Below are 27,650 nucleotides of genomic sequence, written 5' to 3' on the forward strand. Positions count from 1 at the left end.
TAGATCACTAATTAGGGATCTCTGTTAAGGTTTATTTTTTAGTTTTTATTTTATAGAGAATATAAAGTGCACTGCTTTTCAGATTTCTTTTGGAAATGGAGGCTGGTAGAGAAGAAGCAACCATTGATGGCTTAGTTGAAAGACAATAAACTTTCAAGCAAAACAAAAATTTGTAAAATAGCACCAATAGTTGAAATTGAGGGATCTATTCTTTATTTTTTCGGTTTATTTTAAATATATAGATGGTCAGTTTCTTTAATCTTTAACATTTTTGCTCTATTTCAATAAAAAATTTCATTTTAAAATTCATAAAGATTTTCCAGATATTTTTTAAACATAATTTACCTTAAATGCAAATACTATAGATGTATATAATTGACAATTTGAGGGCAATTAATAAAATTTCCCGCTTCTGTTTGCTTCAAAAGTAGATTACTACAAGATTAGGATAAAACACTTTTATTGGACTATATACTAAAATATTCACAAAACTGTTTATAAAAATTATTATTTATAACCAATGTGCATGATAAAATAAAAAGATAATACAAAAATAATGAAATACATCAGAGCATTGAGAGGTTTTCATAAATTATAATCATATTTTTAAATAAAACACTGATGAATTGAATATAATGAATTGAAGATAAAATGATTAAAAAAAACTTTCAAAAACACTAATAAATTCTAAAATATTTAATATTTTATAAATATATATTGATTCGTGGATATATTATTAATTTACGGAAATTTGTAACGTCCAAAAAATAAGTATTATTTACATCCATTTGAGTCCTTACAACCAACTCTGGAATTGATTTAAAGCAAATTCTTTCTCTGCCATCAGATATAAGTCTTTGTAAATTTAAGATAAAATATCATTTGTGTGCAGATATATTAAAATATATACAAGAATTTTATACAGCCAGCATGCATAATTCATAGAGCAGTGAAAGACAACATAAATCAGAATTGAATCACTTTGAATATCAAGACATTTACAGATATTAATAAATAAATAAAAGCTAATTATCAATAAAATCTTTCTAAAGCATTATTAATGTTTTAAACATTATTAATCAATGGAATAATAGTCATTAAATGTTATAGATACATAATTATAAAAGAAATTACAGATACATTAAATAAATTTTAGCAATAAGTTTTTTTTTTCTGTCCTTTGAGACCTTTGTAAGGTTATAAAACATACTACTCACATATCAAAATATATACAAAAAAGATGAAATATTCTAAAGTCAATGTGCATACAATATTAAAATATCAAAGAAAATATAAATGAGTTTGAGTTGGTTTTGAACCAAAAACATAATGAAGATAAAATGCATAAACCGGGAGAAACATTTGTACTAAAATATCAGTATCAAAATATTTTATACTGAAACACTTTAGACTCATTTGCTTATCACAGACCTATGTTGTTTGGAGTAGCTAATTTGTCCACCTGCACTGGTTCAGTTGATGAACTTTCATAGCAGCTTCGACATACAGCCATATACTTATCAGTTCCACCAATGACTTCAAGCTAAAAGCATAAAATAGAACAATTTAAAAATATTAAACATTATTTTTAAAATACACACAAAAGTTTTGAATATACAAAAATAGAAAAAGGTAACAAAATTTTTAAAATACTAAACATTAGTTTTAATGCACAGAAGTTTTGTATGCATAAATTATTTTTTATTCAGAAAATTGTAAAAGTGAAATAAATTAAATTTTTTAAGGATAAATCAAAAACAAAGGTTAAACATCTTATACAAGAACTTTTAAAACTTACAAAATAAAGAATCCAGTTGAATTTTCAGTTCATTAAATGAATTAAAGCGTGTGCTTTTGTGAGAATTTCTACTAGTAATGAACCAAAGAGAACAATTAACCAAAGTCTCCACACTGGAATACTCCAAAGCTGTCACATTTTTATTCATTATTAAATAAAATATTTATTAAAATTAGTTTTAAAAATATTTACTAACAGACCACAAAAAAAATGAAACCATGAAAAAAAATGAATGAATGTTAGTTTTTAAATTGTATAGAAATCAAGAGTGCCAATATATTTATTGTAAATAACAAAAGCAATCTACAGAAACATAGGTTAAGCATTTAAATGAAATTTGTTAAATAATTGTATCCTGTTTATAACTAATTTTTGCTTTCATTTTTAAACTCCTTATTTGCCTATTTTATTTCTCAGGAATACAAATGTTACAGGTTTCAAAAATAAAAGAAAAAAAAAAAATCAAAATTGATTAATAGTAGGTAAAAATTAAATTTCACTTAGTAAGAGTTGTAACTATAAAATTTATTTAACCTTTCATCCATATGTTTACATTTGGGAAAATAATGTAACACACTGGGTAATTAAAATAAATACGTATAGTTTTGGAGTGAACTAGTTTTAATTATGAAATAAATATTTAATTGATGATTTGACATTGAATCTTAATAATAATGATTTTAGTCATATGATGTAAAATACACTCATAAGAATATATTTCTTTTTCATATGAGAAACACAATAGTTATTCATATAAATTTAAAAAAATTTCTTGTGAATGTGAATTTTAAAGGTTTATTCACACTCAAAAATAGTTTTTTTTTTTTTTTTCATTTACATTTGAAAGTAAAAAAAGAGTGGAGGATAAATAAAAGATATACAAATGAACAAAAAGAGCAAAAGATTTCATTCATGTTTAAAGAGGAGTTTTAAAATGTTTACAAAAAGATCACTTAAAAAATGAATCTGTTAACATTTAAATGTGTAGAAATCAGAGAATTGATATGCTTTTGTTATTTGTCTAATATATTTAACATAATTTTGAAGAAATTACTTAAAATTTTGTTTACTGATTTGTTAACAAGTGTATGGATAATCTTGTAAACATCTAATACAAGATTTAGTTGTGTAATATAGACATAATTGTAAAAGATATGGTAGTTATTATAATCCAATTTATTTGATGACTAGAAATAATAAAAGGTTAATTTTAAATCCTTAGAGGGCAGATTAAGTTATTATATAATCCATTATCATTTTTTTATGACAAAGCAAAGTGCAAATTTCACTAGTGAAGCATTCAAAACAGAAAGAATACATGGGGAAATATCACAGGTTTTATGTACATGATTGAAAATTCCTCTTAGAAGTGTAATAATTGTTAGATCAGCAATTTAAAATGATTTCAAGCAATTAAAGTTACGGCTATTAGATTATGAATATCATAGATAAAAAGAATTTATTTTAAAGACAAAGATAAATTGAATTCATTATAATTCATTTTTTTTTTTTTTGCAAAAAAATAATTTTATTTTCTGATTTTTTTTTTTTTTTTACTTGCATATCTTTCAATAAATTTACAGTTGAAATCATCATTACTACTGAAAGTGAAACTAAAAGCCTGTTAATGCGTTTATTATTTTATTTATGACTTCTCTAAAAAGAGTTTAATTAAAAAAAAAAAGTGGTTTGTTTTAACTATAATAATACTTTGTTTTGACGTTACATGTAAACAAGTTTAAAAAAGCCGTTTTCATTTTGAATTATGATCAAATATTGATGCTGATACTTGGAAAAGTACTGCCATTACAAAAGTTAAACATCATATAAGCAGGAGGAGTATATTATGAAATATATAACATATATAGAATGATTATGACTGATAATCATTTTCTTTTCATTAGATGTTTTATTCCAGCAATTATGATGTTGGACATAAAATAAACTGCACCATTTTAATATTAGAATCAACTGCATTTTTAAATGTAGAATAAAAAAAAGTAATGTTTATGTTGACAATGCATAATTAAATAATATATGACAGACATGACATGATTTGGCCAAACAAGAGAGATAGATATGCATAGTAAAAGAATAAGAACAAGTCACCTACAATAGCACGTCTTAAATGCACACTACAATTTTGAAATGCTAATTTACCTCAGTTTCATTTCCTATTCTTTTGGTATAAGATGCATCTTCAAAACAGAGCATACAAACAGAAGTTAGTTTGATAACACTTTCAGCTAGAGGAACAAGCTGTAGGGTGTTGATAAAACCCTACAAAGGCAAAAATTACTTCAGTATTAAAATCAAAGTAACATTAAATGTACTAAAAGTAATAATAGTTGATTATATTTGAAAATCTTTGTTTTCCATAGTTAAAATCACAATGTTTTATATGACGTATTTATCAGTATAAATGTATCACTTTTTCTTTAACTATTATTATTTATAAAATGAAAAAGAAAAACAAATAGTAAGTGCATGATCTGGCACTTACACACAATTTGGCATACAATGCTTAAAAATAAATATCATAATTTTTTATATTTATAGTTCAGCAATATAATTTGTGATAAAAATATCTTTGAAATGCATACAATGGAATCAATTGCAGTATTTAAAAAAATGTTATTCATTTCCTTTGACACATACTAATGTACTTTATTTTTTGTTTCTGTTTCATTGTGATTTTGAATCTTAATTATTTATATTCCCCAAGTAACCAGAAAAAAAAATGCAATTACCTTTTGTAAAGAAGCATTAAAAAATAAATTACATAAAATGTGAGCATTTACTCCAAAAGATTGCGGCATGATACTGTTTAGGTGTGATTTTATGTTTAAGCAAAAGAAAATATACCAATACTTCCCCTTTTTATTTATCAATATAATAATAATAACAATAACAATATAATAATAAAAACAATATAATAATAATAACAATGAAATACACCATGGAATTAGGTATATCAGTAATGTTCAGTAAAAGTTTGTTATCACCACTGAAATAGGAAACATAGTTATGAATTGGCAAGTTGTCTGAATGATGAAGAAATACCTTGTCTATGGATAAAAAATTTTTTTTAGAACTATTTGTGTGTTTTGAACCAAAAATTTCAATCATAAAAGCTAGAAATTTATCATTCTATTTTTTTTTTAAATAAACATTTAAAACTTTATCATAAGATGCACAAATGCCAAAAGATATAATAAATCTAATTTATCTTTATTAAAAATTGTTTATTGTAATTGATCCTGCTAATAAATAAATTTGTTGTTAAGCAAAATTTTTTTTCAAGCAAAGTCATTAAAAGACAACAATTATATTCTGCAATATAAACATGAATATTGCATCAACAATTACTGCATTACATTGCATTCATAATGATTTTTAAATATTATTATTTATATAAGAATGCCAGTCTAAAAATACATAATCTTGTTATAAAAAATAAAAGCACTGATTGACAATTAAAAAAAAATCATGCAATTATATAATAAATTTTAATGAGATATTTCAATTCAAAATAATTTTTCAAGTTTGTCAAGCTTTTACAACCCACGAAGAGATTGTGACCTGTATTTTAAATGATCCTGCATGAGTATAACATATATACAAACCCATGTTAAATTAAAACAGTTTTAAGAATTTTAAATAAAGTAAGCATAAAAATAAAAATATTATTTTTTATAAAAAAATTATATAAAAAAAAAGAAAACATTTCATGGAAAAGTGCTTATTCTCTGTAATTCAGATGCAGAAAACAAATGTTTTCTTTTATTTTACTCTTTTCAAATTGCAAAATTAAAAGAAATTTGTAATTCCTGATTTATTCAACAAATAATTCAGCCTGCAATTAAAAATATATATATATTATTTACAGAATTAACATCATTTTATAAGATATATTTTTTGCTTTTGTTCTATTAACTAAATGATTTAACATTAACTATAGAAGATACCCTGTTATTGCACATTTTTAATTAGTAACACACTAATCTTAATATATGGTATCTGTGAAAAATGTAATTATTGATATATAAATATCAGCATTTGTAGAAAAACCCCCCATTAAAAATGTAAAATTATAAATTTTTAATCCCACAATGGAATCAGCAACAGAAAGAATGTTTCCTAAGTAAGAAAAGTATGATTCCAATGTATCAGTTACCTTCCTCTGGTATGTTCCGTCTAAAGCTGCAATAATCACAATTTTGCCAATATTTGCCATTTCTTCTGAAAATGTAACTACATCTGGAAACTAAAAAGAATAGAAGTGCATTAGAATAATCTAAAACAAATTTTTAAGGTTCTGCAATTCACTGATCATATAAAAATTAAACATTTTTTTGGTAGTTGAATTTTAAGATTACAAATAAATTCAAATCAATATTAATGTCATAATTATAGGAATAAAGAAAGAAAAACTGAATAACCATTTCATGTGATTGAAATGTTAGAACAAGGGAAAGCATCTAAACTTAACATTAATAATTCAGCAAACTGAATCTAGAATTTTTTCCCTACAGGAAGGGTTGTATATTACATATATATGCCTTCATATGATGCTTTTGACAGCAAATTTATCACATTATTTAAATTTTATGTTTAAAGTAAGTTTTTTAAAGGCATAACAGAATGGCCACAGAAACTATGAATTTTTTTCCCTGACTAAACTTGCAGCATTTAACTAATTTACAGCTGCTAATCATATTAGTTTCCTGGCATTCTCAATACTCAGTATCACTATATTTGTACAATATACATTAATACAAATAGTTTTACAAGGTATTTATAATGATTTTTTTTTTTTTATCATGAAGCTTAATGGAATAAAAACATTAAAAAAAAACTGTTAAAACAGCATTTATACTTTTTGTATGAAAAGATACTAACAATGTTAACGAATTACTTCGTTTCAAAAATTATTTAAGAATTTTAAGAAACATTGAAACTACTCTTTTCAACATATAATTTTCATAACTTTTAAACAGTACATAACTACTTTTTTTTTTTTTTTTAAACAGAAAAGCTTATTATGATCTTTGCTCAAAATTATAAAGCAATTAAATAACTAACTAGTATTTTTTTTTTTTTTTGCATAAGTATTGAAATTATATATTGAAGCATAAATATAAAAAATATATGATTATACACACTTAAAAATATATATTTTAACAAAGATTTAAACAAAAGAAACTGCCAAATATTGTTTTCAATCTTTTTTTTTATAATAAATCATTAGAAATTACTTACTCTAATGAAAAATTTATGTACTTATAAATGAATCAAAGTATTTTAATTTTGTTTCAACAACAAATAATACTTGATTTAGAGTACTAATTTAAAAATAATAATCAATTAATAATTTCTAAATAAAATATCAATTATTAAAAAAAATAGTTTTAAATAACCAATTCTACATTAAATAAATTAAAAAGTTTTGTACACTTTTTGAAAAATTTCGAGGCTTGCAGGTTTTGTTTTCTTCTCAACTCTAAAGAATTCGCTTTTTTATTATTTATTTGTAGCTTTTAAATCTTTGAGCTGATAATCTGATTTCCTTTTTACTTTCCCAATTTTTGTACAATTCCTTTTTCCTTTCTTTACACTCTTCATATTTGGCTCATGAATTTTTTATACTTGAAATCACTTGTTTTTACACTTTAAAATTATTTATTCTACTATTTGCTTGATACTGTCATGATTCTTTTTGCAATGAACATTTGTTCTTTCATATTCTACCAAAATATCTCACCAACATTGTTACCATTAGAAATTATCACTTCCGTCTTTAATAAAGATATAGCATCATTGTAAGGTTTTGAGTTGAAAGCAGGTTGAAACAAAATTTAACTGTAATCTCCATTTTCTGAAAAGTGAAAAACGATCTTAAAAATCTCATTACATTTGCAGTTAGTAACATTCATCAGCTTATTGTTCTTCTTATTACAAAGATATTCTAAAAAGTCTCCACTCTTGAAAGAAATCTATACTGGGTAGCTATTTCTATGATTGTTTTGGTGACATTAAGTTTCGGATTCTGAGAAATGACATCGCAAAATTACGTGTAAATGATAATTACCATTTACACGTAATTTTTCCTGATTTTTGGATATTTTTACAAATGCCCAGATTGATAAAATTCCTTGACTTTTTGTTGAAATCCCTGATTTTCTGGTTCTGTCCCTACCCTGCATAATATAATTATTACCAAACTTTCATATTTTCAAAAAACTAAAATAATTTATGACATAGAACATACTTATAATTAAGAACTTGGCATTAAAATAAACACATAAAATTGAAATTAGTTTAATAAAAAAGAAGAAAAACAACAAATTTAACAATATGTAATGATCATATTAGTTTCAATTAGAAAACTTAATAATTAGTCATGAAGACAATTGTCCTTACAAATTGTCCTTCGTCTATTCCAATGACACTATAACTTTCAGCTTGATTCTTCAGATCAGATAAAGTAGCAACTGAGACAGCATCCAAAGTTTGCCTAAAACATCAAAATATTGCTGTAAAATCATGAAACTAACACCACTGAAATATTGCAGAAACTCATAATATTTTTTAAACAATTGTTTTAATAATAAAAACATTAAAAAGTAAAATATGAAGATAATAAATTTTTCTAGATTAGATTAGATACATTATTTTGATGTAAGATTCTTGTATAGATTTCATGCCCAAACAGTTTTGTTTAAATCATGCATTTAAACATTAATACTATTTGATTAAATAAACAGTCACAGATTGTTACATCATAAGTAAATAAATAAAATGAATACATACTTGTCATGAGTACTTATCTCTTTTTCACTATATCTTGTATCATGAGGATATTTTATGATCAGACATTTATGGTTAGCAATCTGATACTTCCTTAAACGACGAATTAGTTCTGTCCTAAAAGAAAACCGATTATAAATCAACCGATAATTATCACAAATTTTATTGAATTTTCTACGATTATAACTAATTTGAACTTACGTCTTCCCAGAAAACATTGGCCCAAATATAATCTAGAATGAAAGAAAAAAAATTTGTCAGATATTATGAATAAAAAACAAACTACTAAATTTGATACAAGAAGTTACCTGTATATGGCCCCTTGCTTGTGATGGGCAGACAATTTTCGGGATTTTACTTGCAAAATCTAACATTTTGGCGCGATGCTCAACAAACTAATGGAAATAAAATAGCAGACAAGCTAAAAATAAAAATTAAACATCCGGAAATCCAAATTTTGCGCCAATATAGAGTTGCCATTATGATATAAAATATTATTAAATAAATTTACGAAAGCCGCACAATAGATTAGCACACTTTTCTTATATTAGTATCCTTCCTAAACGTCGTAGAAATCAAAATTTTGCTTTTGTTTTATATTTTGCTTGATGATGCATTATGATGATAATTCTAACTTCATGGTAAAAATTATACAAATAAATAAATAAAAATAACGTCAATAAAATCTGAAGTGAAATACTTACCATCGCAAATTTTTGTTTGTAAATAAACACTTCTCCGTTTCGTTATGGCTGCTGTTATAATTAAATATCTCAAAATCTTATTCACATTGAATTAATCTTACATTATTAAGAAATTGAGTTCAGTATTATTTCAATTCAAAGATTATATAAAAATTTCATAGATAAATTATTTACTGATTTTTGTTTAATAATTATAGAAAATAAATTGTAGTTTATAAATTTTAAATGAAGTTTTCTATAGTTTGTTACTTTTTTTATGATTGAAATAATACACTGAGAAGCATTTCCATATTTTCTATCCCAGTATGCTTCATCCTTTTTCCATTTTAAGTAAGTAAAATTTTAAATACCAAAATATCTGAAATTCGTTTTTTTAATTTATTATATAAAGAGTCAATTCAAAATTTATTTATATGATGCATAAAAAATAAATCAAAATGTTCAATGTTTTTTTTTTTTAAATATCGTATTAATGGAGTTATGATTGTATTAAAAATGAAATCTTCTTACAAGGATAAAAGATTGTTGGGTTGAAAGCGTTGGGTATTTTAATGAGTCCCTTCCCATTTCAAACAGTGCGAAATCTTCAAGAGAGCAATTCATTAAAGTAACGAAAATAGCAAATAAATCAGCAGTTAGGATTGCTAGAAAAATTTGATTGCTGCTTTCAGGTACCACATTTTTACAAACTGAAGGGATTGATTAAACAAGATTTCAACTAATTATTGAATTTAATAATTTAGAATAATAGGTTTGCTAACTTTACAAAGAGGTATTTATGTACTAATCACATTGTAAATTTTAGAATTTAATGCACACCATTGGTAAACTTAGTCAATTTTACTTATGAAAGAATATACTAGTGATATATCTTAGTAATATATCTTTGGTGATTTATCACTGGCATGTGGTTAATATGCAAATTCCATTTACAAATATAAAAAGACACATCTTATTGTTTAAATAAATTAAATATTGGATGTTTTTACTTTTAATATAGTATCAAAAATGAAAATAAATTCATTTTTGATACTAAATTAAAAGTATTATTTAATCATTGAGAACTGCAATGAGTTAAATACTAATTTTGTTCTAACTAAACTTCTAATATATATCATTTATATTTACAGGTTGTTTAATTTTATAATTTGGATTAAATTGTGTACATTAATGATATATTGATATTATAAATGTTGCTATTGAAAAAGGAAAAGGTTATAATCAGTATTTTCAATACCTTATTTTTCTCATTATATTACTTTAAATAAAGTTATGTAGCAATAAAAAAAGACTGTATTACTCCAAAATAGTAAAAATGAGTTAAAATTTTAAAATTAAAATTCTTAACATATAAATTATTATTTTTAAAATATTTTATAGGATAACAATTTTTAAAAATTTGTTTTGTCCATATGATTTGTGTAAAATTTTTGTTATATTTTACTGATATGTAGAAATGCATTTATAAAAAATTTAAAGATTATTTTTAATGTATTATCTTTGAATTTCTAGATATTTTCCAACAATGTTTGAAATGTCCTGGGAAGCATTTATTTATCTGCAGATCTACTTTGAAGTATTTTATGCCACAATATAATTTATCTACTTCTTGTGCAGCCAAATATAGTGGGATGCAGAAGTATCCTGAAAGAAGTACAATCTATTCTCTTTCCTATCCTGCTGTTGTTGTGATGAGAGTATCAGGGCCTGAAGCTTCAAAAGTTTTCCTAAAAATTGCAAAATGGAAGAAATTACCAGAAGAAAGGAAAGCAGTTTTGTGTAGACTGAGAGATCCAGAAACAAATGAGCTGTTAGATAAAGCTTTAGCGTTGTGGTTTCCTTGTATGTTGAATATAACATCTAAATAGTATAAATTATGAATAAATGAATCTAATACTGTAATATTAGTAATTCATATTAGTAATAAAATATGAAAATGTATAATATAACATATTTTAAATGTATAATGTAATAATTGACATATTAAATACATTCATCATATCAATGTCATTGCCTTTTAAAATTATTTTATTATCAAAATAATAGTTAATAATATTTTAATACTATTTAATAAAATTATTTAAATTATTTTACAAATAAATAATAAGCTGTTCAACATTTATTATTAGTTCAATGTAATTTTTGAACAATTTATTTGATGCTTCTGAAATTTTTTTTCCAAATAATCAATTATTTTGATTTGAAAATTTATTTTTCAAATGATTAATTATTTTGATTTAATAATTTTCAACTTAGGAGAAGTAACTCTTGAAAATGAATTAATAGTACTCTTAATCATGCTATCGTAAATTGTCATCTGATAAATATTTTACATGTATCAATGAGAAAGAAATATGCAAATAAATATGAATTAGTTGTTTTAAAACAAAACAAGAAATAATAATAAAAAACAACAACTTTTGAGCCATTTGGGGAGTTAATGCCAAGGAAAATAAATAGATAAAAAAAAAAGATATAAAAAAATAAAAAAAAAATTTTACAGTTGTAATATTTGCTACTATATTTTTTTCTTTGCTTTTTCTTAAGAAATGCAGTGCACACACTCACACAAAGCAAATAAAAATTTTCCCTCAAATAGATAGTTTATTCTAGAAGCTGTCGATATGTAATGGGACTGCTTAACTAATGGAAACATAATAAATATTTTTTTTAAACCCCAGATGAATTTAAAATTTGTTTTTAAATATTTTATGAAAATCATTTAAAGGAAGTGATAATTATAGTACAAAGTTAATATTTCTAAAAATATCAATTTAAATAATTTGAATCAACAAAGAATATACAGCAATTTGATTATAATAACTGAGCATTAAAACTTTAAAATAAACAGTACAAATATATAACGATTTCATTACAATAACAGAGATGTAAAAGTTCAGAATAAACAGTAGAAATTAAATGTAGCCTGCTCAAAGCTTTACTAAAGATTGACAGATCTTTTATTTATTTATTTTGATTAAATGTATTGTATAGCAGTAAAATACTTGATAATTAAGATTATTAAATGAGAATGAGATATACAAAAGATACAAAACACACACTATATCATTGAAAACAATTCAGAAATATTTTTTTTCACTGTTTTTATATATGACTTAGATTAATTTGTATAAGATGAGCTATCAGTGGCATTTTAATATTACATTGGTTGGAAATTTTAGGATATAGAATTAAATTTAGATTAACAATGAATTAAATGATCCTAAAGTAGACAAGTTCCATTGCACTATTTAAATGAAATATTATATAATTTTTTTCTCATCTATATCTATATATATATATATATATGACTGTAATTATTCTAAAATATTCATATTAATTTGTATTCTTTATCTTGTGGCCTTAATTAACATTATTATTTTTATTCTGAAGCTCCTGGAAGTTACACGGGTGAGGATATGTGTGAGCTTCATCTGCATGGCAGCAAATCTGTCATTAAAGGTGTTTTGAATGCTCTTCAGAAATTGTCTCATTTTCGATCTGCAGAACCTGGAGAATTCACCAAGAGGTTTGCTAATTTAATTTTCTGAATTTTGTTGCTTGTTATCAGTAAACATTTGAGAATTTGTATGCTTGTCACTTATTTTTATTATTTTCTCCTATTTCATGTTTATTACTGTTTGTTTTTGTACAAAGAATAATATAGCATAAATATTTAAAGGATTGAAAATCAGAGTGGACCAGCACAGAATTTTCATTCACCTGATTTAGGTGCCATCATTATAAATATGGGATGTGAACCATTTAATGAATGCAATTAATGTTGATATAGGTCAATTGAAACTCTTGATCCATAATGGTATTTAAAGAAAATATTTTTCTGTTTGAAAATGATGCTTAATTCATTTTAACAACAATTCTGGATTGGTCCACTCTATTTCTCAAAGCTTTATAAGTGTTTAAATAAATCTATTGATAAGATTAATTTTTTGTTTTATAAGAAACTGCAAATATTTTTTCAAAATGAAGAAAAAAATGTAACAATATTCATTTCAAAAGGTTATTGTTCAATCTGTGATAAAGCTCTACGTACCGTCTTCATAAAACTGATTTTTTTTCTTCTAATTTTTCTATTTACTTTATCTTACAAAATCTTTTTGTATTTTGTTTTTCTAATATGCATTATTTAATTATTAAATGTAGATAAATAAATTTTTGTGTGTATGAGTTTTGATTTTTTAAATAAAAAAAGAATGATACATAAATTATTTACTATAAAGATATGAAATTTGAAAATTTTCTAAAAATGACACAGTATAGTGTATCTTTTGGGACCATTCATTATGTATGGTATGGATTAAAAAAGAAAATCATTATAATATTATTTCTATATTTTACAATTTTATGCATTAAATATTAAAGTTGGTTAATACTCTCTATCTATACAGTGTGTTCCAAGGAGGAAAAATAATATTACCATTACATTTCTACTAATTTAAGGTTATTTTTTAAAAAAAGATTAACTTAACAATCTCTGTGTGTGATCATTGTTACCATTTGGATGATAACATTGAATGTATAACATTTTGCTATACATTTTATAAAATAATAATTAATATTAATTGATAATTACTCAGATATAGCTAATTGCTATATCTGAGTAATTATCAATTCAACTGTCTTGCTTTGGGAAGAACTTATTTATAGTAATCTATATCTGTGATTTTTCATTTTCTGTATAAATAAATCTGATATTTGCTGTATTATATTTTACAAAATATCAATAAGTTTTTATTACTTAAATCCTTTTTTTTTTTTAATTTTGAGATTTTGATGATCATTTTTTAAATCTTAATATTATGTATTCATGCATTTACAAATATATTTATTTTAATTCTTTTCAAAATAAATTAACAAAATTTAGTTACATAATTTGAAAATTCTATTGCAAAAAAGGAATTTCTTTCCCATGTAAACTGATGTTAGTTTGTCTGGCCATACCTCACTAAAATAATAATTATTATAATTAAGAACAATTTATACAGATCTGGAATATATTGATTATTGGAATGCATAGAAATATATCTACATGAATATAGATAATTATAATTCCAACTTTAATAGTTTTTTAAAGTAAATAAATATGAAGTTAAAAAAACATTTAAATATAATAATTTAACATTTGAATTTAATATATTGTAATTAATCAAGACTTCTCTTTTTTCTAATTCTTATCTCCTTTCCTGAAGATAAAATATGTAATGCAATACTTTATACATTCTAGAAATGAAAGATATATAAAAAAGTTTATCATTAATTAATGAAAAATGAAAATGAACTAATTTTGAATAGTTATAGTACAGATTTGAATAAAATTCTTTAGATCTGAATTTTTTTGAACAATTTTTTTATGTGTATTAGAATATTTTAAAGAAGAAAATCCTTTATAATTTTAGTAATTTCAATATTGTTCCATTGATCTCATTTGAATTCATGTCGAAATAGTAATAAAAGCTTTTTATTCATTGAAATAAATAAAACTTCATTATTTCTGAACACTTTTTTTAAAACTCTGTTTAAAATTTAATGCTTTTTTCATTTGTATCAGTGTTTTATTCTGACAATTTGATTAATTAACAATGTGATTCCTTTGTATTTATTTTACAAGAAGTTCAAATGCTGAATGTAATTTAAATAATTAATAAAAATTGCTGGTTTTATAGCTTAAATATGCAAGATGTAACATAAAGAAATACAGATTTCAATCCTTTTGCAAAGGCAGTATGATTAAACTCCAATCACTGTATATATAATATGGTGTGAAACTATTGCAAATTTTATTTCCCAATGATTTGGAAAAGTAGATGTGAGAAGATAGAGGGTTTAAGATTACAAGGCCAAAGAAGAGGCTAAAATTATTATTTTAAGAGGTTATTTTGTGACATAATGTAAAGATTAATTGTATTGTTTTTTAATGAAGGTTTGTAATATCCATTTTAACTTATTTACAGATATCTTTATTAAGCTATTGAAATCATGTGCTTATGTAATTTTGCTTTGCTTTAAACAAATTTCTTGTTCATAAACATTATTGATTAATGCATTCATTTTTATATTTTAGAGCTTTCATGGCTGATAAATTGGATTTGACAGAGGTGGAAGGCTTAGCAGATTTGCTCAATGCTGAAACAGAAGCCCAGCGAAGGCAGGCTTTGCGACAGATGGATGGAGGTTTGCATAAGTTATACACTGATTGGACAGATAGGGTTAAAAGGGTTTGTGTTTGGATTTACTGAAATCATGATGAACAGAGGGAATGATTTATTTTAAAAGTCACAATATTTTTCGATTATCATAATGAATTTGAATTATATATTTTCATGTTATTATATATTGTTTACATAGATTTGAGCTAAAATATTCAGTTCATACTTCTAGCTTTATAAATAAATATATGATTAATCTATCTCACATTTTTCAAAGTAAAATTATTTTACATAATTTACTATCTGAATTTAATAGCCTGTTTGTAATAAGCTTTGTAGGTCTCTTCAAAATTTACATCTGCAGTTTTTTATTACATTTCTAATCATGAGTGTTCTTTGTTGTAAAGCTATATATACAGTTTTAATGTACTCCAGATTTAATGTACTCATTCCTCACATTCTACAATTTCATGTTTACTAATGATAAATGCAGCTCGACCCTTTACATTTTATTAAGTCATGAACTGAAATCATTTAAGGTTTCATTTAAAATACTAATCTAATCATTAAAATCTTTGTTTATTCTTTCAATATGTTTATTTTAAAAGTACTAATTTTTTTTAAAGAAATGACTAATTTAACGAAATGGCATGTATTTGCACACTATATAAAGATGATGCTATTGTGGGCTAGAGTGTAGCTTTTCTGAGAAGCTGTTTGTGCTAAGCATTTTAAGTTGGGCTATTTGTATTTATTAAATCTTTCTTTTTACTTATAATGTCTAAAATGCATGTTTTGGCACACCATATAAGGATGGTGTTAGATTTTATGTGATTTTGTACTTTTTTATTATTGGTATAAATTGCAATCTGAATCCATTCTCATTTATTTGATAAATTTTTAATCATAAAATTCAGTTTTGGATAAGGATAACTTGATGAAATTTTAAAAAATTAATCAATTCAGCAGCTAGCAAATTAGTTCCCAACACAACAATTTTTGGGCTTACAAAGAAAATTAAAGAATGAGAAGAGAAAAAAAAATGAATGAAATGGAGGGTTTTTTTTATAAGCAGTAGAGAGTCTTAGTATTTTTTAAAAAATATTTTTATCAGCACCTTTACAATTTTTTCTTCTACTTTCTCTGATTTTATTACTCATTCAGGTTTTGGCTCTTAACAAGCTTTCATGTTAATTTCTGTTTTAGTGTTCTGCTAGACTTGAGGCTTTCATAGACTTCGGTGAAGATCAACATTTGGATGAATCCATTTTACCATCTGGTATTTTTTTTTCTATGAATATTTATTTTCATCTGAATATATAACAATTAATGATATGAAATTGAGCATAAACTACTTTTAAAATTAATGTTATGAATACTATTAAAATCGATATATACTATATAGACTATTTGATGTTTAGAATTTTTTAATTGTTAAAAAATGGCGGTATTATATACTGTTGTTAAAACCATGCTATTTTACTTTTTAAAATATTAGTGTATAATTTTTTATATGTAAATTGAATGTTTTTTTTTTGCATTAATATGCAAGTGTTGTTTAAGTAATATAGTATTCTGCTTATTCTCTTGCAAACTCATATATTTGAACATAGAAAGAAGTCAAGAAAAGTTAAAGACACTAATTTAAAGTATAGTACAATTCAGAGGAGTTGACTACATAAATCCTTCACAAATTTTTACTCATTTTTACAAGTAAAAAGACAAGAGATAAAGGGATGCAATTATAATAATTTTAATGGTCTAGAATTATATATAATGGATAATGAAAATAAATGAGATATTCAGTATTTAAAACATTAGATTGATTTTCTTCTTATTGATAACTACTTATTTTATTTATTTTTAGTTAAAACTTTTTGCTTTATTTCAGTAACTACTGTCTTTTTAATTTTTAATGAGATGAAAAAAAGATTGAAAATATTCTAGCGGATTCAGTTTTAAAAAATGTTGTTACGAAAATACAAATTATGGAAAGTAGGTGTTAAATATTAATGATCTGGTAATATTTTAGTTTAAGTTATTGATACCTTAATTTGTATTATCAATATCTTAATTAAAATTATTAACATTCTGAACGTAGAAAAGCTTTTTAAAATTTATATTTCTCATCAGATTATATTTTTGAATATAAGTAAGTAAAATAACTTTCTAAAATTTGCTAATAGTGTTAATATATTCATCCACATTCTTTTTCTTTGTTTATTTCCTAAGAGTAGTATTTTCTTAATTATATTATTGAGTCTTTATAGAAGAAAAATCAGTTATATAAGTGGATAGAAAAGTTCTGTGCTACTCTATAAAATCCAATGCAATGATTTTCTTTTAATGAAAGTGACTTCTTCCAGTTGATATTCCTGCACTAGCATCAGTTTCATTGAGAGGGTGTAATTTATGCACTCATAAAAATATTGTGTAATCACAGCTATAAAAGTTTGTATGTTTATAGAATAAAACCATATTCTCTGTTTCTGCAGTAACAAATTTTTACTAGGTTTTTGGCATTATGTATAATTGTATACTTAATCCTGAGCTTTTTTTTAAAAAAAAAAAATACTTTTATTTGATGTGTTTTATTTCATGTTTGTAAAAATAAAGTTTTTAAATCAGTTTTCTAGTCATGTATTAGAATTCTTGTATGTTACAAAATATATAAATTTAATGTTTTCACGATGTGGTAATTAATCATTTAATTTAGAAGTATTTTGATTAAGTACTAATGCATTATCTTATAATGAATTTTAGAAGAAAAAATGTTTCAAGTTTCAGTAATATTTATGATAATGAATTAAAGACAACTAAAGTCTAAAAGTAACAAATAACTAACCTAAAAAAATGTCATCATTTTAATAAACAAATGATCAATAAAATAATGTTTTATAATATCAATAAGATCATGACTAATAATAATAATAATGAATAGAGTAGATAATGAACAATATAAGCATTCCTTAGGAAAATGCTTTAATTTGATATTATAAATATGTATTATATAATGACTGATAATTCAAAATTTTTAGTTCAGAAGGACTTAGAAGTTCTGAAAAATGAGATTTCTGCTCACCTCCAAGATAAGAGAAAGGGAGAAAAAGTTCGAAGTGGTGTGTTCACTGTTATAATAGGAAGGCCTAATGTAGGAAAAAGCACTTTAATGAATTATCTTTGTAAGTATCTATTTGAAATTATATCATTTACATAAGCAAATTGAAGAATTAATTTCCATTTAATAAGTTTTACTGGAAGACTATATTTTAAAAAACGTTATTTGTTGAATTCTAATTTTTTTTTAAAAATAATTTTGCATGAAGGAGATTTATGTTTATAAATTTCTTCCTTTCTATAATTACTTTTCTGAGAAAATCTTTTATCACCAAATATTTACTAAATAATTTTTGTTGGGGCTTTCTTGTTAAATCATTAAACTACCAATTTATTGATAATTTTTTTAATCAAAAAAGATGAGGGAAAGGTTTTATGTGTTTAACAAAAATATAAGCAAATTATAGGAAAAACAAAGAAACCAGTTTTGAAGAATTAAAATGAGAGAAACCTTTATATATCTTATATCAGTTTTGTTGTATTAGCATTTTTGTTTTATGAAACAATGCAGGAAACAATCCTTATGCTGCAGTTTTACATGATGTAGATATATATTTATGTGTATTTAATTAATTCTGTTGTAAATGTGCATGTAAGGACTGCAGTTGATAGAATTTTATTTAATTTGTCTCTTAGATAAATTTTCAATACCAAGTTCGAAATCCATAACATGACTGTTTATTCTAAATTGAAAAAGTATGTCCTAATTTATGAAAACTTCAAAATTTTCAAAAAATAAAATCAGCATTATAAGAGAATTGAACTTTCAAGTGTTGTGTAACTATTAAAATACAAGATAAATTCTTGTATTGTAATACTATGAAATAATTTTATGCAACTTCATGAGTAATTGTTTTGATTTTTATTTCATGTTAATGTTTTGGTGTACATTTAAAGACAATAATTAATTTATTTTTGTAATTTATAAATTCTTTTTCATATTTTTTCAAATCTAAAAATTAGACAATTAAAGAATTTGATTATATTTTATCAAACAACTATATTAAACTCAATTATTTTTTTTATATTGGATTGAGTATTTCACATTCCAGTATTAACTAACATGAACACGTTTCAAAAATTGGCCAAATTGAAAATTCGCAATTTCCCTTTTGTGAAAATCTTTTAATTATTTTCGTTTAAAAGTATTATATTATCTTGCTAGGAAGATAATAGTGTATTAAATTCTGCTTATTGAATTTTCAAAATAATTAGTTTTTACAAATACTTTAAAGAACAATACAAGGACTATAAAATGTCTGGTAATACATTTACTCTTTTAAGCTCTCTATTAGATATTTTAAATCTTATAAAGAATTTAAATGCAAAAAAGAAGCTTAACACTATAAATATTATTGGGACATAGCAAGAAACTTTTCATTTTCTATTTCAATTCATATCTTGAAATTGATTTCAAATTCCATTGTTTATTTTCGAAGTGGGAAAAAGGTATACAAGTTAAAAGTATTTTTACATAAATTAATGTAAAAAAAAATACATTTTAATACAAAAGATTTTATTACATCTACAGATTAATTAACAAGTATGTTTTCTTCCTGCTAAGAAGACTCGAAATATCATTGGTGTCAACAGAAAAATATCAGAATGTATATATAGCATAGCAAGTGCACTTACTTGATTTGTGCTCATAATCAAGGAATCAACTAGGACTTTAGCTATCTAAGAGGCGATATCTTTGTTTCATTCAAAGTATTAGATATAGGAAGGGTTACTATTATAGGTTTTCTAGAATTTAGAAGTTTTCTTATTGTTGGAAATTGTTTAGTATTACATTCATCAAAGCTTCCACAGGGAGATTTCAAGGATTTTTACAAACTTATTAGCAATATTTACATGTTTTTTTTTTTTTTTTTTGCTTTTTATCAATTCTATATTGTTTTAAAATTTAGCAATTTTTCTGAAATCAAATCCATGCATTTCAAAAATAAGAATTATATTTTAATTAAATACAAAACATATATTAATATTACAAACATAAATATTGTAGTCATTCCAAACTTATTTATATCTATAGTTCAACAAAAAAAAGATGGAGGGGTGTTAGGTTATCAATCAGCCTACAATAAAACCATTACTTTGCATATTTTTTTTTCTCTTCAGTAAATAACAAATTATACATATAAGCCAAAAAGTTTTCACCAGTACATATTCTTAACATTTCATTTCTTAAATTAAAAAAAACAAACATTTGTTCTTGTAATAGAGTCCAAGGATAAATCTTTTGAATCAAAACTGTTTAAATTATATTTGAGTCATTCATTGAAAGAATATTGCAATCAAATAATCAGTATCAAAATAAATTTCTGAACAAGAAATAAGAAGCAATCAAACTATATTCAAAGTTTTTAATCTTGTTATGCGTGTCAAAGATGCATAATATTACAAAATATTTGTGTACATTATTATGTGTAATTATTATACATAATAATTTTGCATAGTTCTAAATCAGTAATTTATGGATTTAAGATGTTCCTCCAACTTGTGGTATAATGTTTTAGTTTTTTTTTTTGTTTGTTTAAACTCAAAAATTTATTTTATAAATTTATGAATGCTCATTAGGTTTCTCTGCTTTTATATTTAGGTCAAAAAGAAGTTGCTATAGTGTCTCCAATTGCTGGCACCACTCGAGATACCCTTGAATTCTCGCTGAACATCAGTGGATACATGGTTAATTTTTGTGATACTGCAGGCATCAGAGAAACTTCAGACACCATTGAGCAGGAAGGAGTCAAAAGAGCAAAAGAAAGGTAAAGCATTTTCAAGGACATAACATGAAATTTTCTTGAAGTTTAATTGTTTAGTTAAAGAGAAGAATAGATTGCAGTTCCATTCTACATAAATTATTGAATTCTGTATAAAAAATATCTTTAAAAAATAGGTATGTTAATGTGTTATATAGTTTAATGTTAGTATGTAATGGAGTGAGTGCTAAATGAAATTTTGTATTTATCTATGTGAGTAATTTTGCCTGCTGTGAAATTATTAAATTAAAATTATTTGTCTCCCAAAATTTTATTAAAATTAATATTTGTTTCTTAAAATACTATTACTTTAAGTTTTAGCCAAAATATAAATAAAAGCATCACATAGAAATCTTATTTAGAAAATTTAAATTTATTTTTTGCTACATGTTCAATTCAAGAAGACCAGTTTTAATGCATCTGATTTCACTTAAATAGTCGTTTGAACATTTCTTAACTAAGACAGTCAGTTTTATTTTCTGATAATTCAGAAAATAAATTGTAATGAAAAAAATAATGAGATAAATTTATATGTAATGAAAATGAATTCTTCCTTCATTTTTTTTCTACTTCTGTAATTGTTTACTGTGAATGAAAATCTTGTATGACTAGCTAAATTCATATGAAATATAAATGTACTTTTAGTAATCTGGAATGATTATAAAAAATCAATTGATATTTGCTAAAATAAATGTTATTGAATGAACAATATTTGAATCAATACTTAAATTTCTTTCCGATAAAATATTTTTAAAATATACCTTATATCTCTTTGAGAATGTCTTTTACACATCATTCTCCCTGTTTTTGTATGAGCTGAATACTGAGTGTGTTGCATTTATAAAAATCTCAAAAATTGCTTGCTTTTAATACTGTTAAAATGTATTTATTTTTGTGTCCAAATGTTTATTTTTCTTTCCGAAGATAAAAAAAGCTATCAATTAGAAAACTAAATGAATTGAAAGAAGCTTCTAAAAACAAGTGCGATTTTGTTTACATAGTTAATAAAATTTGTATGATTTTTATATTCTAGATATGCTTATGTATGTTCTAAATCTTCCTTAAAAAAAAAAAAAAAAAAAAAAAAAAAACAAGGAATTGATGTGTTAATGAAATGATTTTTTTTTTGTAATACAATTAACTGCTATGTATTAAAGCTATTTTAGATATGCATTGTAGGTGATTTAATAATATTTTTCTTGAAAAATTTGTATTAATTACATTTCAAATAACATAAGTTGAATGTTTAAAAATAAAAATCAGCAACTGCAATTACTGGTAATATTCTCTTTATAGTTTTATAAAATTGTATATTTAATATATGACAGTTCCAATAAATTATTTATATTTAATAAACAAACAATAAGTAATTTAAATACATATAATAACAAATAAAAATGATAATTTCTATGAATAAATTAGTACTTTTCATAATTGTATACAGTACTTAGAATGATTATTTGCACAATAAAACTGAAAAATAAATTGCATGATTTGTATTTAACATCTTCAAAGTGATTCTAAATTTATTATTGATTATATTATTCAATATTAAATTCCTAAAAATCACACTTTTAAAGTGAATCAAACACTTTAACAAATAATTCAATAATCACTTGAGGACACTGAGGAAGTTATAGATACCAAAGAAAAACAAGTAATATGAAGCAATGTTTTACAATTTTTAGTTTAGACTTTAAGTTAAACAAACAAACAAAAAATCCAATTATATATATTTTAACATTATGTAATAATAAATTCTTGGAAATAGTGAAAATATTTGAATTATGGAATGAATTTAAAATAAAAATCTTTGAAGTACCAATATATTAGAATTTCGCCACTTCTGGTGACTTGCTGATTTACTGAGAATATTAATTGTATTAAGAATTTTTATGTATAATGTAATTTGTTATAGATAATCTTTCTTTCTTAACTTTCAATAATGAGAGAAAACAAGCGATTAAATATTTAATAAAAACTTTGATTGTTCTTTAATATTTTGAATTTCAGTGCAATAATGAAAAAGGTTTCTGCAAGTTATATAAAAACTATTTTAAAAAACTGTGAAAATTAAGAAAAATCTCACACAATAATGTAATTGATATCGTTAAAGAAATTTTTTTTAATAATTTTAAAATGGTGTAAAAATAATTTCTGAGGAATAATATATTTAAAGGTTATCATGGGAAAAATTTAAATTATTAAATTTTGTTATTAATTAAGATTTCGAATAAAAATCGTTGTGCATTATATATTCCCACTTTACCTAGTATATTTGTGTTAAATTTGCTAGTCTGGTTTGTAGATTCCAAATGCACAAATGCACATTCTCCTTTATTATTAGTAGTTAAAAAAAAAAAAAAAAAAAAAAAAACTTTCTCCTGCACAGAATAACATTTTTATTCTTTGTTAAAAGCTAATTAATTTTTGAAATCAAGCATTTAAAACAGAATAAATTACAATTGCATTAAAGTTTACTGAATTTTCAATTATTAATCAAAGTTTTGAACATAAGTAAATAAATTAACTGCACTAGTTTCTTCTTTTGTTATTTTGTAGTATATTTCCATACTCATATTTAAAACATGATCATTTATTTATTCCTTTCAGAAATTAGGTGATTATTTATGTATTTAAATCTTATTGACTTTGCATATCAAAAGGATGTAGGGTATATGTCAACCAGTTGGAAAGGATGACAAAAACTTTGAAATATGAAACACATTTAACACTGAATGATATTAAATGCAACATTTAAAATAACATTGTAACATTTCATGACTCTTTAAAGAAGCAAAAGTTATAAGCATAAATATACAGAATAATGACAGAATTTAGAATAACACATTTATTGAATTCAACAAAATACTAAATAAAACCCTGCTATATAACTTTATTATCATAATTCACCCAACAAGACATAGGGCATCTACAATATACAACTTAATTGTAGAGCAATGGTTAATTTTTAGAATGCAATTCCATACCAATTAGAAATACATATTCTGAATGGTGTAAAGAATTATTTATTAAGTTTTTTTGAATTAATAAATTTGAATTTGTATGAATTATGTCCTTTTTCGTATAATTTCCTAATCTTATTATTTATATTTGATGACATAGATATGTCTATTTGAAATAAAAAAAGTTCCTCTTCTCTTCATAACATCATTAACATCAATAACATGCATGATATCTTACCTAACTGTAGAACAATGGCTAATTTGTGAGATATAGGCATTTCCTTACCAATTTAAAAAAAATATTATAAATGGTGTGAAGAATTATATATTAAGTTATTTTTTTAAGCAAAGAAAATTCTTAAGTTAATCTATTCAAAATGTACTTCTGCATGGATTTTGTCTTTTTTATTCAATCCTGTGATCTTATTATTTATATTTAATTAAGTAAGCATATTAGTATTTTGAATTATAAAAGTTCCTCTTATCTATATCCAAATGCTGTGAAGCTTTGAATTTCATCAATTTAGGCCAATCAATATCCATTTAGAAGAAATGTAATGCAGTTATTCACAAATTTTTCCCTAGGTGGCCATTAAATTAATCTAAAATAGTGATAGTCAGAGCTTTATAATTTGATCAGTTTTAGTCATAAAAGTATAGAACTGTTTTTCCCTTAAAATGTTAATGTCTCAGGAATATTTTTATTAAATATGATTAAACAATCACTGGATTACTGCAAAAAATTCAAACTTTCTGATTTTTCAGAAGTTCATTTTTTCCCCTCAAAATGTATCAAATAAATTCTTTGCATAATTCAAAGAATTTGCCTCTGAAAAAATATGCTAGTCTCTTGACAATTTAGAATATATTATCATGATTCACGACTAGAATATATATCATGATAAAGAATTTGATATAGAAATCAGAGCAACAGAGAGCATAATTAAAAATATAATATAGACAGCAATAATTCATTACTAAGAAATCACCTTGAAACTTCCAAAACATAATTTTATTTAATCCTCATAGTTTCAATATATATAATTAAAGCATCTATCAACCTATTTCATTATCAATATAAAATGCATGTAAAAGAGAATTGTTTTACAATCAGTAAGTGTATGAAATTATGTCTTTCTGTTTTTTTGCCTCTTATGTTATATGTTTACTAATTATTATATATTGCATTTCTAGATCTTCGAAGGCAGATATGCTACTATTTATTCTTGAAGCCAAAAGAACTTTAGAAATGTTGTCATTAAATAATGTTCCCAATACAAAAGAATTCATACACAAATTATTATCTGAAGAACTTGGTGAGAGTTACTTGCAGAGCATAGTGGCAAATCAACATGAAGAATCTAATGCAAACACCCTTATTCTTTTAAATAAAATAGATTTATTATCTGAGGAAGAACTGATGAAAGTAAAGCAGTTAGAAGAAAAGTATTCTTCAATATGTGCAGTTTCATGTATAGATGGAACAGGCATGCAAAAGTTCATGAATGTTTTATCAGAAAGAATCAAGGAACTGTAAGTAAATATAAAATTTTATTTTCTGATTTTTTTGTAATTTTTAATTCTGTGAGTCCGACTTTTGTAAAAATTATTGTTTAATGATATTTAATGTTTTCTCTGAAATTTGTGTTGCATGTTATAAAAATGATTAAAAATGTTTGAATCAGGACAAATGTGTAAGACTTAAAGATTAAATTTAAAAGAATAGTTGTTACTTCTTAGGTAGTAGATGCTCACTAAGAAATTGTCTGTTTTTTTTTTAGTTTTTGTTAATTAAAATGTAAGCAAAATTTTAAAGTTTTACTCTTTAACCTTTATGCATATTATAGCACGCACGCACACACACACACACACACACACACACACACACACACACACACACACACACACACACACAAATGCATTATGCTAAAATTTAAGTGATATCAATCTTATTCATACACATAACTCCCCCCCCCCCAATTTTATAAACTATTAAAAAGTAAGCATCAAAAATTTTGATTTCTATGTTTTAAATAATTTATTTCTCTATACATAAATATAATTGAAATAATCTATACTCATGAAATTTTGTATGTGATCTTAAAACCAACATTTTATGTTGCTATTTAATTTTAGATAAAATTTATTGATTAGAGATTTTTAAGTATTTTTGAATCAATACAATAATCTCATAATGAAATTCAATATGCAACTTTTAAGCCAAAATTGCAGGTTTTTATAAGATTTTAAAACAAAATTCATCAATTTAGGAGTGTGTCTGTCTTCCCTTCTACACTCATTGAATATGAGAAATCAGAAAGTGAAATCAGCTAGATAGGTGGAATTTGGCATATGATTTTATTATCAGAGTTATGGATATTCATTAGATTTTTGATAGATGGGCTATTTATTGATCCATATATTTGGTTGCATGGGAATGTAGTATTTCAAAAACTCACGCTAGAGATGAATTTTTAAGTTACAATTTGAGGTCTATATCAGATTTTGTATCCATTCAGTTGCTGGATCCAAAATCTGAAGTCCAAAATGCATATTCATTTCTATTCACTGTTTCACTAAGATAAACACAAAATACTTTGTATTCTCTAAGTGTATACAAGAAAATCAAAGCGATTCTATTGTTTGCTTTTGTTCTCAGTGTATGCAATCTTTGAAATTATTTACCTGAGTATTTTCACTTGACAGAAGGGAACATTAAAGTTGACATTCATAGAATTTTTAAAAAAGTTCTTTTTTTTTTTTAATAGATGCTGTGGACATGCTGGTGAACTACCCACCATAACTCAAGAACGCCATAGAGTCTGTGTAAAGAATTGTCTACAAGATCTGATTGAATTTGATGAATGCATTAAATTGGATATTGCCATCGCTGCCGATAAACTTCGCCATGCTATGAATGAATTGGGGAAAATTACTGGGAGAATAAGAATAAATGATATTTTAGATGTTATTTTTAAAGATTTTTGTATAGGAAAATAAATTAATTTTAAAAAGTTTCTTTTTCTTTTGCCAATCTATCATATATATATGTTTAAGATATATATTGATGTTTTGTTTCATATTCTTTGAATCTTTTAATGATCATGTTTGTTTCTAATGATATTTTAATAATAGGCCAAAAAGATAATTATTTTGGGATTATAGGGATTATATTTCATTTTTAAAAAAAACAGAAATGATACAAAAGTCAGATACCAGCAAATTAAAGACAAAATGTGGAATTAACACATTTAGATTGCAAATTATTTATTGTTTACATTTTATCATTAACAAGTCAAATATATTATGACTATCTATCTGAAACC

At 23.7% G+C, this 27,650-nt stretch overlaps 2 protein-coding genes across 2 annotated transcripts; one reads left to right on the plus strand and one right to left on the minus strand.

The window, feature by feature from the left end:
* Window positions 1-566: 566 nt before the first annotated feature.
* LOC129976124 (thymidine kinase, cytosolic-like) lies at window positions 567-9,053 on the minus strand. The gene is made up of 7 exons (XM_056089524.1): window positions 8,917-9,053; window positions 8,810-8,841; window positions 8,612-8,725; window positions 8,222-8,315; window positions 5,976-6,065; window positions 3,959-4,078; window positions 567-1,543 (listed from the first exon to the last, which is right to left on the minus strand). The coding sequence occupies exons 1-7, from the start codon at window positions 8,980-8,982 to the stop codon at window positions 1,424-1,426; spliced, it is 636 nt and encodes a 211-aa protein (XP_055945499.1). The 5' UTR covers window positions 8,983-9,053; the 3' UTR covers window positions 567-1,423.
* A 295-nt stretch (window positions 9,054-9,348) lies between these two features.
* LOC129975765 (tRNA modification GTPase GTPBP3, mitochondrial-like) lies at window positions 9,349-27,341 on the plus strand. Its single transcript, XM_056088969.1, has 9 exons — window positions 9,349-9,642; window positions 10,825-11,154; window positions 12,706-12,841; window positions 15,395-15,548; window positions 16,686-16,758; window positions 18,518-18,661; window positions 21,199-21,364; window positions 25,519-25,857; window positions 27,093-27,341. The coding sequence occupies exons 1-9, from the start codon at window positions 9,618-9,620 to the stop codon at window positions 27,322-27,324; spliced, it is 1,599 nt and encodes a 532-aa protein (XP_055944944.1). The 5' UTR covers window positions 9,349-9,617; the 3' UTR covers window positions 27,325-27,341.
* Window positions 27,342-27,650: the final 309 nt, after the last annotated feature.

Source organism: Argiope bruennichi, chromosome 7 (genome assembly GCF_947563725.1).
Source record: "Argiope bruennichi chromosome 7, qqArgBrue1.1, whole genome shotgun sequence".
NCBI lineage: Eukaryota > Metazoa > Arthropoda > Arachnida > Araneae > Araneidae > Argiope > Argiope bruennichi.

Bases quoted from the DNA above. Each gene is read 5' to 3' on its own strand.
- LOC129975765 (XM_056088969.1), top strand. From the start codon at position 9,618: ATGCTTCATCCTTTTTCCATTTTAA. The intron at 9,643-10,824 runs GTAAGTAAAATT...TTGAATTTCTAG, and splicing joins TCATCCTTTTTCCATTTTAA to ATATTTTCCAACAATGTTTG. The intron at 11,155-12,705 runs GTATGTTGAATA...TTTATTCTGAAG, and splicing joins TTTAGCGTTGTGGTTTCCTT to CTCCTGGAAGTTACACGGGT.
- LOC129976124 (XM_056089524.1), bottom strand. From the start codon at position 8,982: ATGTTAGATTTTGCAAGTAAAATCCCGAAAATTGTCTGCCCATCACAA. The intron at 6,066-8,221 runs GTAAGGACAATT...TATTCTTTTTAG, and splicing joins GAATAGACGAAGGACAATTT to TTTCCAGATGTAGTTACATT. The intron at 4,079-5,975 runs GTAACTGATACA...TTGCCTTTGTAG, and splicing joins ACGGAACATACCAGAGGAAG to GGTTTTATCAACACCCTACA.